Below are 12,907 nucleotides of genomic sequence, written 5' to 3'. Positions count from 1 at the left end.
GATTAAAAAAATGGACAATCATGTTCTATAAAGATGCCTTTTATCCATGTCTGTTAGATGGAAATGAAAATTGGTCTGAGGTCAAGACATTTGCAGCATTCTTATAGCCTTCGATAATCTTCTCATCCCCACCGCAGATAGTCTCAAATGATGCAGTAATGACCAAAAGTACAACACAGACCTTTACTCCCTAGTGGGTTACTGTGTTACATGCTGTAAATGGCAGGGAGTCCATTTTGTTCTTCCAGGAGTTCCATGTTATCTTTGTGTATGTTGCAAGTGGAGGTAGAATACAGAACAATTAACCTTCTAGAGGTTTTATGAGTGTGAACTTACAGTATGTTCTTTTCTATGAATTAAAGGCTGATTCTCTGAATCTTTTGCTTTAAAAGAATGGATCAGGGCATGCTTTTTTGGTATCATCAGAACTTTTGGTTTTCTTGCTTTACTTTTAATTATATTAAAATGTGTTCTTCCCAGTCTAATGGCAAATATGATTGTCAAAATTGGGTTGAAATAGTTAAATAAAAATGTAATAAATGAGAACACATAAGTCTGTCCCTAAGAAGTGGTGATAGAGTGCTTTCAGATACTGATCTCTATGATATAGAAAGTGCAGCTTTCAAGAAAGAATAATAAGCTTTTGACATAAAATGGACAATTTTTTGCAGAGCATTGTTTTGTAAGGGAAGGTAGGAAGGTCTGGACAGCTCTTAGGAGTCTCTTCACTAATAATATAGCGGTTATCACAACACGTTAAAAATGATGTGTTGTAAGATACAGTTTTTGCTTTAGATGACCATGGATGCTGTACTTAAAGTCACTACTGGGACATGTATGGTAGGTACTGATTGGAGCAAACCCCAAATTCTTATTGTTGAACCCCTTGAAGCTGAAAGGTGATTTAAGTCTTCACTCAGAAGTGAGACTGGTGGCTCCCATAAGCTAGGGCTTCCACCGCTAGTGATAAAATACACATGGGTGTTAGGTGTGATGAGAAATAGAGTTTGGTTACTTGTATTATACTTACTTCTTTTCATTCCAGTGTAAAAATTGGTAGTTAAAAAAATCATATTGATTTAAATATGGTATGTTCAATGGTGCTTTGGAAAGTACAGGTTGTCAAAATGTGAAATAATCTGGAATAGACTACTGTAGACGAAAACATATTCATGCCTTTTTTTTAAAAGGCAGAAGGAAAAAGTAAAATTGTATATCCAAGCTCTGTGATGTGTTGAGTAAAATTACTTATTTAAATATGTATTTAGTAGTCTGGCTGCTTTGTTCTCTGCCATTATGTTAAGAATTCACTTTAGCAAGGGACTAAAGTACAGACACTTGAGTTTGGGAATGGTTAGGTCAAAACAGTTAAGTCTTTCATTAGACAGAACAGAGGCCAAAAAAAAAAGAGCTAAGAAAAATCCATTGACTCAAGTTTATAAATTGCAGCTGAATTCTGTCATGTTAATTTTTAATGATATTTCCGAAAGTAGGATAGTACTTCAGTTAGGGGTCTAGTAAGCTTGCCATTTGCAAATAAATCAAAAGACAATCATTACAACAGCAAGAATTGGTGAATGATGTAGTTTTGCCATGCTTTGATGGGCCCCCCTCTCAGGTCCTCTATTAAAAATGAATGCATTCAAGAGGCTCTGTATTAAGAACACAAACAGTTAAGGGCACTTCAAATGCTTTGCTGAGAGCTGTCATAGAGCTAGGAGGGCTTTCATGAGAGATGCAGGCTTCCACAGTCTGCTTTACCAAGGAGCCAGAGAACACGGGCATTTAGTCATGTTTGTCTATGCTCAAGTAGCTTTCTGCAGAATTTTCTTCATTTACTCATTCTTCTGACTTGCCCTATGTATCTCAAGATCAGCGTTGAGATAATAGCTATGCTACTTTGGGAGGCCTCTAATAGTAATTGGTAGGTACCTTTCTTAAGACTTTCAAATGCATGAGCCCCAAATCCAGAATATATAGCTTTTTCTAATGCTACCAATTACTGATGTCTACTCTTGATTAACAAAGCTCTTCTATACTCCTTCAGAAAAGGTTTTAGCCTTCAAGAATGAGCGTGCGCGCGTGTGTGTGTATATATATATATACACACACGTGCATAATACTTGGAGATAATTTCACCTTGAAAATTGAACATACATTGCTTTTTGAAGTAATGAAAGATCTTTTTTTTTCCTCTCTTCCAAAAACAACCTCTTGAACTCTTAATAGGCAAGATTAGGTGAATTGTGCATTAAACCTTAATTTTCATAACTCACTAGAGAATGAAAATATATAACACGTTTGTGAATAATTTCTACTAAACATTTGAAGCCAGGAAACAGGAGATGTATGAAATCTCATAGTGGATAAATAATTTTAAATACTTTATTTAATTGTGTGAGGAAAATACCTCTAGTAGGCAAACTGCTTTTTAAATGCAAGCAGACTTTTGTTATGTAGTATGTAGTCTTTTCAGTTCCTTTTCAGTGTAAATGTCTCTTAACTGGCACTTGAAACAGCAGCAAGGAATCTTGAAATAAACTTACTTATGGCATGTACATTTACATTTATTGTGGATGGATATTAAAGGTGTTATTAGTATATGATCATCAGTGATGCCCTCCTTTGGTAAAGACAAACTCTGAAGGATACGTTTTTTTTTCATACCTGTGCTCAGTACTATCAGTTTACTCATTATTCTGGCTTGCCCTATATGTCTCAAGATCAGCAGTTAGATAACAGGTGTGTTACTTTGGGAGGCCTGTAGTAGAAACTGATTAGTACCTTTCTTAAGACTTTCAAATGCATAAGCCGTAAATCTGGGATATATAGCTTACTCTAATGCTGTATATATAGACAATAATTTTAAAGTAAGATTGACTGGGAAAGGGGAAAAGTTTTTTTTAATTTTTATCTTTAAGAAAATAATAGAAAACAAACCAAGACACCCCCCCCCCCCCAAAAAAAAAACAAACCACCAAACAACCAAAAAACAAACACCCCAAAAAACAAACGACCCCACGAACAAGTAAAATTCCCAACAAACTAACTGATACGTGTTTTGGGACTGGTAATTATTGCACAATGTTGCATTCTCTTGAGTGTGTGCCATCCTTTATGCAGTGTTGTCAGAGTGAAGCTTAGCTATTTGGGACCTGCCCTGGAAAAATAATTTGACAACTTATGTATTTTATAGACTTTATTGAAACATTTTTTTATTTCCTTACAGCTACAATAAGGATACTTATCTCAGTATTACAGAATAGGGAGACCTTTGTGTAGGCCATACAGGCCAAAGAACTTTTCAGCAGAAGCCAATTTGTGTTTTGTACTTTAATCTTCTTTCCCCTCTTATCAGCTGCTATGATTCATCCTGGCTTCTGTCTTGAAGGTAATCCCATTGGTCTAGGGCAATTAACTTCTTGGACCTCGAACATTTTAGCTAAACATCAGCCAGCTAGATTGCTATGTAACAGACTTCCTTTCTGTAGCTAACATACCTTGCTTTCTGGGGAGACATACTAAACATGTGAAAAAATGCCCTTCAGTAAATAAGTTCTCACAGTTGGGGTGGAAGTGTGTGTGTGTGTATTTGTGTAGTGGTTTTGTGTTTTGTTTTTTTTTTAATGTGGTTTTTGTTTTATTTTTTTCCCCTCTGCTTGTTAACAAACACTGAAAGCACCAACAGAATTGGTAATAGTTAAGTCTGGTAACTGATAATAGTTAAGCTAGTAACTTCCTTTAATTGCATTTGCTGGTAGGTGTGTAGTACCAGTAATAAAGGCTATCTATGCACAGGATGATGGATATTTTGTGGTCGTGGTCCAGACAAAACGGGAACTGCTGTGGTACCTTGTGAAATACGGCTGAGAATAGGGATCTGTTCCCCGTGTCCCAGGGGAACAAGGTTTGTTGTAAAGCAACTGTCACTTCATTGCCCTTACTTAAGCAGAACCATTCTGTCCTAGGGTGAATACATCCCAGAACTACTTTGGAGACTCTTGTCTCTGCAAAACTTTTGAATGGATGTGTCAGATTTTGGTTAGGTGGAATACTTCAGGTTATGTCAGAGGCATAGTGTTTTACATACTTCAGTGCTATTCAGCATTTTCTTGTGTCTGTCAGAGGTGGGGAAAGAGGTCTTAAAGCTTGCCAGTTGTATTTAGATCCCAAATCACCTGTTTGCTGAAACATACCAAGTGGAGGGTGTATCCTGATTACTGCTTGACTGATGTGTAAGGATCAGCACATCACGGTGTCTTCCTGAAAACCTCAGGATGATGGGAATGCAGGATTTGTCTGACAAGTTAGCAGTGCTTTCATCTGACTTTGAAAAAAGTTTTTCTTTGCTCACGTTTGTACATGTCATTTCATGGAAGGTCTAACAAGTCTCAGCAGGGATCTGTTGTTTCTTGTCTTAAAACAGAAACCCCAGGAAATACCTATATGGGTTAATGATATAACAGACTGACAAGAGCTCTTCAGAGTGTTTTGTACATAGGCTGTGTTCACATGTAGATGCTAATTTTGATTTTGTGTAACTGTGCTACAGAGACTGCAGAAGTTTAAGAAAAAATGTAGGAGTTGTGCAGGTACCTTAAGGGTTAGTTATAGTGGTTGTTTTAAATAGGAGACAGATGTATAGGCCTGAAAAGCTGTAAGCACCGGTAAGACTGAGTAATGGGAGAAGAAGATCCCCATTCCCCTCCAGAAATCTTGTGTTCAAATTTACAGGCCAAAAGTGGGAGATAAGGCTGTCAAAAAGTGGGACTCAAACACTTTGACCTGCTGTCTTCTCTGCTTGTTTCAGTGGAGGATTGTTCTGTTCTCTGCTGGCTCCTAGCCTTACAGTTTTCCTGTTACTCATGGTTTCACTAATTCACTATTATTGACTATAGCGTTTTCTGATCTGATACTTTCTTGTCTGCATTATTTTAATTCTCTCTCAATATGGATGTTTTAGAAGTCTGTATCTTTTGTCTCCATTCTGCTTTGCTTCTGTTTTGGTACTTCTTTTGTACTCATGATGGTCTGTTTCTGTCAGCAAAAATAATTTTAGCTTCTAATAGGCAGATAAAATCGATTGTGACAGAAACATTTTTCTTCCATGCCTGTCATCTTCATGTTATGCTACTTGATAATTTGAGCAATAACAAATCTACATTTTAAAAGGCTTTATCTTGGACTTACTGGATTTTAAAAATGCTTTATTTTTTAATGACCAATATACAAGGACCAGATTTGTGCATAAATGTGTATACGGATTAGGTGCTTTAGACATGGCAGATGTCCTACAGTAGCTTACTAAGTCTCTCTCCTCATATGGTCTTATATATTAACTTATATTTGCAGTAGAATGAAGATGTGGATTTTCTGTTACTTTCTTCACTGTGTGAACTTAATATAATCTTGTACACTAGTTAATGTTTGTCAAAAAACCTGAACCACAGTTTTAATCAAAATACTTTTCCTCTATAGACAGAAATCGCCAAGAGATTGAATACAATTTGTGCACAAGTCATCCCATTTTTGTCTCAGGAAGTAAGTAAAACTGTTCAGCTGTTAAAGTGCAATTAGGTTGCTTTTCTATTTGCAAATTAGCTAGTTTTAAGATGTTAATTTTATCACAATATACAAGTGTAAGGAACATCTGTTATAGCTGAAGTGTGCAAACCCCCTGCTAATTTGGTCTAGCAAATCTTGAGTTCAAACTAGTGACAATGGCTCAGCCTCATTCATTTCCTGGGGAGAGTGGGAGTCTGTAAAATATTACCAGTGCAACAAGATGCTTTAGTTTCTAATCATGGTGATTAGTTATTTGATATTCAGTTGTCAAATGTGAAGCTAGTGAAATAAGCATGCTTATCTTGTTGACATAATTTGTATCAGATCTCAGTTGTAAAGGTGTGTAGTTAGTTCAGATGCAAAATACTGTTTAAGGTTGCAAACCTGCATCTGGGCTGAATGACTGCAATTGTAGTGTATTGTGAGCAGCTGCTGTTAAATTTTGAAGCCTATTATTTTGGTTATGGCTTTTCAAATTCTGGAGTTTAGGAAGAGTATTTGTAATTCTTGTTTAGTTCAGCACTTTTTTTCCCTGTTTGTAATTTCAGTAGGTTTTGCTATATGGCCACAGAATGTTTAAGTGTTAAAACCGACACTAGTGTGAAGTTGACATTAGTGTCCTGTCATCTCAATTAGAAAGTGATCATTTGTTTGCCAGAAAATTAATATTGAAGTGGCATCTGGAAAGAGGTGAGCTGGTTGCCTTCAGGGCTGTTGTTTAATTTCGAACAGGTGAGAAAGGGGGCACTGTTGCATTTTACCTGTGCAAGATGTCTTGCAGTAGGTAGCTTGAGTTTCTGCAGTTATTCAGGTGTTTCTTATCTTGGTTTGATTTGATGTGGACAATACCTTAACACAGATTCCTCCCCATGCCCCTTCTTTTTTTAATAGCATCAGCAACAAGTGGCCCAAGCTGTAGAACGTGCCAAACAAGTGACCATGGCTGAGCTGAATGCCATCATCGGGGTACGTGGCCTTCCAGGTCTACCTCCTACAGTGTGTATAACTTGCTTTCATATCTTATTGCTTTTCTGTTTTTAAAATAAGCGTGATATTTTGATATCTCAGTGTTGCTGAAGTGTTTGCCTTGCTGCACACTGCTTTTAGCAGGAATAAAGTTAACAGCTTACTTTGTTGTTCTGTACAGCAGTGCTGAGCATAACAAAACTTCTTCTGCAAGAAACATAACGATTAGGAGAATTGCTTGTTTATTTGTAGGTATTGTGTGTCAGTTGATCTAGTTACCTTTGCCTCATGCTTTTTGTGACACTTGAGTTCTTGGAGCCTGTACAACTATTCATTCTTCTTTATTTCTTGTGCATCTTTCATGAATTTTAAATTAGCAAGCTACTGAAAAGAAACTTCACTTGCTTTTGAACTCGTATTGATTGTCTTGACACGGTGTTCTAATAGCCTTTCACCATGTATGTGCTTCTAAATATGCTACTACTTGCTTGTGACTGGTTGTCAATCACAAGTCATTTGGTTTGTATTAAGGAATTTCAAACCATACGTTCATTCCACTGTATGAGTTCATTTCCCCTACCACTAAGTCTAGAATATTTCTCATGTTTTCTGCCCTTCCAGACGAAGTGAAAGAAGTAGTCGAAACAAGAACCTGTGCTTTCTGATTTTATTCATATGTTAGAGCCTTGATCGGATTCAAATTACTCATTTATCAGTTTATGTTAATTGCTTGTGAGAAGATGCCCTGCTGGTCTTTGTAGTTCCCTCAGACACTTTGTAATGGTAATTAGACATGCTGCTGTATGGATTAACAGTGCCATAGTCCAATGACGTCTACAGACAATGGAACCAGTTAATCCATCTGTGCTTAAAATTACATCCCAACTGGAGATAGAAAAAAAAAAAAGGGGGAGTGAGGAAGGATTAAAAGAATGAGCCTCAGCTTGAAAATGCTCCTTTCATCAGTTTCTCAATTGCAGATCTGCAGTTGGTTTGCCTGTGGTAAGCTATTGGCAGTCAATTAGGTGAAATAAACTGGGAGGGTGACCTTCATTTCCTTTTAATAGCTTTTCCTTCCTGAAATGGGGAGATTCAGTGGATTTCCATCTTAAATTTTATTCAAGCTGCTTTATTACACTTGACAGATTAGTTTTGCATAAACATAACCCCCGCCCTTTAAATATGTGCTGTTTTTCCCCATTGTATCAAATTTTTGACTGTTACTCAGTTGATTTGCTAATCACATCTTAGAAACCCACACAATTACATCTGTATTTGTCACAATCTCCTCTATGCTTTGTTTGTGTAATGAATTACTGTATAAATACCTGATTTGATCTTTGAAATACAACACATATATGTTTGTGGTATTTGATGAGCAAAGATTAGAGAAATGTACTTTCTTGCCTTTTTTTTTAAAATAATTCTTTAGGATGAAAAATTGAAAGAAAAACCTTTTTAATGAACTAGTTTTAAAGAATATTTTATGCAGTAAAAAGAAATACGTATTAAAATAGATCTAAAACATTCATGCTGGACTTAGTGCAAGTTAGCCAAACCAGATTTTATCATCTCGAGCATGTCACGTACCCCGTTTTATAGTCTGCAAGATACAGGCTTCTAAAAGCGATAGGATCTACAAGTACCACATGCAATTAAGATTTTTTTTTTTTTTGAGGGGGGGGTAGAGGAGGGGAAGTGGGAAGGTCTTTGGGAGCAGGCTTCTATGTCTCCACCTTTTCTGTTTTTCAGATACTTGAGGTTCATTAGGAGAGATACTTTCCTACTTTTCTGTGTCTTCTGAAAGACTTCTGAATGCTGCTGTACAAATTCCAAACTACAAATTAGGAATTTAATACCTTGTGCACAGAATTTGCCTGTGTATATGCATGCATGCTAAAAAAAAGATGCATGCTAAAATTAGATATATGTCCCAGTGATCTTTTACAGTCTTACGTAATCAGTAATTACCTTGTGCTGCACAGTAAGTTTCATGCTCTGACATATGCTTGATTTTTTTGAAAGGGATGGTGTGCATCCTAGAAAACTTGAATAACATAAAATTGGGTTGACAATTCGGTGGACCTTTGCTTCCTTGCACTGAGCACACAGTGTGTCAAGCCCTCTCTCAGAAGGGAGGACACATCAGAAGCCTGTCTGTTCCTACAAGCGGCAGCTGCACTGAGAGTGAGCACACCCCAGTTTGCTAGCAGCTGTCAGTATTGTTCAGGGATCTGACTTAGTGTAAAGAACAATGGAAGGGCCATGCTGGTAAAGTGCAGAGTCTTTCAGATAAGAAAAAAATAGTTTAGACATCTATTATGGCCATGAAAGATCATAAAACTTCTTTTCAGAATGCAAACAGGCTGGGCCGACAGTAAGAGATGCAATCAGGCAGCTTCTGACAGCATACTACTGAGAATACTTACGTACAATAAGTTTTGAGATGGCAAGAAAGTTTAATTTTCATAGCTGATACTCACTTTTGTATTTTCTCTTGACTGGATAAAATCTTCATTTTTGTCAGAGTTTGACTTTTATCCATTCCTTCCTTTCTCTCTTTATGGGCCATTGGGTTCAAAAGATTCCCAGTTGGCTTTCCTGTGTTACAGCAATTCCTGTTGCTGCTGGAAGGGAACAAAGACTTTAATTAGTGGGAAAAACTTTCTGAAATACAAGATGATTTTTTTACTATATTTATTTCATACTTTACATATCAAGATAGTATATATAAGTATATAACTGTGTTTTTTTAAATTTTGTTATTTATAGTTGAAAAGGTGGAAGCCTATTAGATGGCAGACTGAAGACAGGAACTCTGTAGTCTCATGGGACTGAGATTTCTTTCACACAGTTTACCTACAAAGTCAAAAGCAAGTTTGGAATTCGTGTATATTAAGGATGTACAAAAGAGAATGAATTGACACATTAAAAAATGAAAAAATAATATAGTTGGACTCGGTGAGCTTGTGAGCAGCGGTAATCCTCTGTGTTGAGTAAAAGTTCTTACTTTAGGAAAGAACTGTGGATGGTACTTGGTTATTACCAGTCATAGCGTTATACTTTTGCTGCATGTTTTTGGAGGCTTTAACTTCCAACCGTGGGCTTAGCAGTGTGGCTAAACAACCTCCTGGCTTTTTTATTTTTATTTTTATTTTATGACCATTTTTATACTGAAGTTGAATGAGTAGCAATTTTTCTAGATAAAGAACAAACAAACCAGGAAGCTTTAAGAGATGAGTGCACTTCTTAATTCCCTGATACTGCTACAGCTGCAGGCAGTATCGATATGTGGGGTTAAGGGAGAATCCAAATTATGATATGATAAAAATTAGGTAGATGATTAAGGTTTAACTTAAAGTTGTTGGGTTTTGGTTTTTTTTTTTGTGGTTTTTTTTGTGGTTTTAGTTTGTTTATTTGTGGCGTTTTTTGAGATAATTCGGCTGGAAAATCAAAGGTGCTCAAAGTTTGTGGTAGGAAGTATAAGGGACAGCTAAATTGGTCTATCTAGATGTAAACAATGCAAAATTTGTTAGATGTGCTTTCAAATTAATAAACTAGGCGGGTTTATAGGTAGAATATGCAAATATTTGAATGGGGAATACAAGCAGCAAACTGGATCTTTTTTAGTACTGCATTTTAGATGCATGATTTTGGTGTACCACTGGGTAGCCAGCTAACTTATTTTGCCTTTTGAGGCATGTTGCTAATGGTTCTGTGAAATATGTATCTTTTGGATTGACAGTACTCTTGAGACAGATTGAGTTGTAGGCCTTGGAGAGGCCTCTCCACTGTTGCATGAGGTGATTGGTTAAAGGATTAGCAAGATGTGGGATTATTTTTTTCTCTCTCGGCTGTGGTCGCCAGCTGTCTCTGGGATTGTAGTGTGTGAAGTTTAAGAGGATGAGGTTAACCTCTTGAGGGTTTGTTCTTATGAGTGCAGTTAATCCTTAGCCTATAAATAACTTGGCTGTATGTTTCATTATAAAATAGAAATACAGACTAGAGGAGAAATGAATGCAAAACTTAGTGCAAGGGAAAAGCTAAGCAGCTGTAACATTATTTTAGATCTCCTCAGTCATGATCTGCATTATGTGCTGAGAGAGGGAAAATTGCCCAGTTCTTTTCAAATTAAATAAAATGAGATGTAGTAAGCACAAAACTATCCTCCCTTTTAACGTTAACTTGCTAACCCCAAGTCTGAATTACTTAGCTCTGACAATAGGAACTCTGTGTGGCAACATCCTGGGTTATTCTTCATATTTTGCCTTTTTTAAAATACACAGAAACCTTAATTACATACTAGGATTCTTCACAGTAGATGATTTGGAATAAAAAAGCTTCAAAGTTGTAAACTAAGTTTAAAATAGCGAAGGAAGAAGGCATTTGTCAGCATGACAGTTGGTATTGTCAGAATACTAGTTCCTGAACAATGGTCAGATTTTTGTTGTTTGTGTCACTAAGTTTTGAGGAAAAACAAGAAAGTGTTATTGATGTTTTTGGTAGTTTGTCCTATTCAAAACAGGAAACCTGAAAAGAAGGCGTGTAAAATGTGAATGAATAGGTAGTATTAACCATAATTGTTTTCCACTTGACATCCTCCCATCCCCTTTGTACATACTATGTACCGGTGGGGAAACAGAGAACCTCAGAGAAACAATATAGAGAGCAGTGTCTAAATGAGACATTTCCTGGAAAACAAAATTCTCTCATGAGTGACTCTTCAGTCATTCTGGAGAGGGGAAAATTGCATCCAAAAGTCAAATGTAATTGAGTAGCAGCCCAGACCTCTCTTATCTTGCAAAGTTTCATATGTGGGTGGATTGAAAATGCTGCATCTTGGATGTTGTTCAAAAACAAAAAATTGTTAGATCTAGATGGGGAACCACCTAATGTCTAAGGTAAGTCAAAGGTGAGACCAAATATATAGTTACAAATTTGTGAAGCTAAACAGCTTTCAGGAAAGGAGTGAAAGGGAGATGGTTGGGGAAAAACGTGGTTACATAGAAGATACGCAGCTGCAGCTGAGAATGCAGAGGGAAGGTAGATTCTGATGAGATGACTGTGTGAGGTACCAACAGTGAGTTGGTACTACTTGCTAGATTATTGTCCACTGAGCAGATGGTGGGGATAGGGAATGTACGTGTTGAAGGGTGTAGAGCTTGTAAATTGGTCTGCTTTGCAGCAGGAGAGAGGTGCAGGGGATGCTGCTAAGATCAGAAAAACCTGTATATGTGTAAACAGAAGACCAGAGAAGTTCATGGGAAATGTGAGATTGATATGCTAGCAGGGATAATTCCTTATTTTTGTGAACTTGGCTCCAGGTGGTTCTGTTAAACAGACAGGTTTGGAAGGAATAATTTCAGTGGAATGGAAAGGATTAAACGAGTCACAGTGCTTCAATATTACAGTTCAAGGCGAGAATTTACGGGAAGTGTGTTCAGTGAGCTTTAGTAAAGAAAACATGGAAGGGCTGTCAGAAAGACAAAACGGGTTTAGGAATAGGTTTACTTTTGAATCTGGTTGAGGCAGAGAGGTGTTGATACATATATATATATATATATATATATATGATACATATATATATATGAAGTCACTGGCACAGAAGGGTAGGTTATTTAATCCCAGAGGAAAGTGATTAAAAGTACCTCTCTTGATTAAAGCATATGCAGGCAGAGAAGCTTTCCATATTTGAAGATAGTTCTTGTGAGTATTATACATGTTTCCCTTAAGTTATCAAGGAAGTAAAAATAGGCAATCTGAAAAGATAAGCTTACCTTCTCTCTTACAAATACCTCCTTTGCATTCATACTTGAAGCTAGACAAGTGGGGGAATTGGAGTAAGTAAAGAGTCAGTAAGCTCAGATAAAAACGGGATGTGACCTTCAGTGCTTGAGTAAGAATGAAGCAATCCACACCCAAAAAACACCCCAAGAAACCCACCTCCAGCCTCACCCCATCCCCTCCAAGAAACCCCAATGAAAACTACCCCAAAACAAAACTAACATTACTTAAGGGGAAAAAAAAAGAGCAAACCCAAACATCATTAAAACAAGGGCCTTTAGAACTTTTGGCTTGTTTTTATTTCCTTTTTCTATTAGAAACTGTTTGAGACAGGAACTGTTCTTAAGCCAGCTCTGCAATATACATTTTTAGAAGAATGGCTGTCAATGAAAAAGCTGTATATACAGACATAGAGAACAACTTAAATATTTTCATCTTAATATAAGCAATCAATATACGTGTAATATATACTGAATATTATACGTGGGTATCATGTATGTAGTGTATAGCAATATATTAATGATACAATATATTAAAATGTAAAAATATACAATTGTGTATATGATACATAAAATGTTATATGTGTGTATAT

General features: G+C 36.6%; 1 protein-coding gene across 4 annotated transcripts in view; it reads left to right on the top strand.

The window, feature by feature from the left end:
* LOC133270768 (transducin-like enhancer protein 1) overlaps positions 1-12,907 on the top strand; it is a 73,647-nt gene that overhangs the window by 16,264 nt on the left and 44,476 nt on the right. For 2 of the 4 annotated variants that reach the window (XM_061456253.1, XM_061456251.1), the window contains exons 5-6: positions 5,479-5,541; positions 6,457-6,531. In XM_061456253.1, the coding sequence (XP_061312237.1) occupies positions 5,479-5,541; positions 6,457-6,531 (138 nt within the window). Of the gene's footprint in view, positions 1-5,478; positions 5,542-6,456; positions 6,562-12,907 lie in introns of all 4 variants that reach the window. The other 2 variants (XM_061456252.1, XM_061456250.1) reach the window with 1 other exon arrangement.

This window comes from Pezoporus flaviventris, unplaced genomic scaffold (genome assembly GCF_033815535.1).
Source record: "Pezoporus flaviventris isolate CSIRO_AGI_PZ_B2104156 unplaced genomic scaffold, CSIRO_AGI_Pfla_v1 ptg000022l, whole genome shotgun sequence".
NCBI classification, from domain to species: Eukaryota; Metazoa; Chordata; class Aves; order Psittaciformes; family Psittacidae; genus Pezoporus; species Pezoporus flaviventris.
The sequence above is the reverse complement of the archived record's forward strand: the minus strand, read 5'-3'. Positions and strand labels throughout refer to the sequence as shown.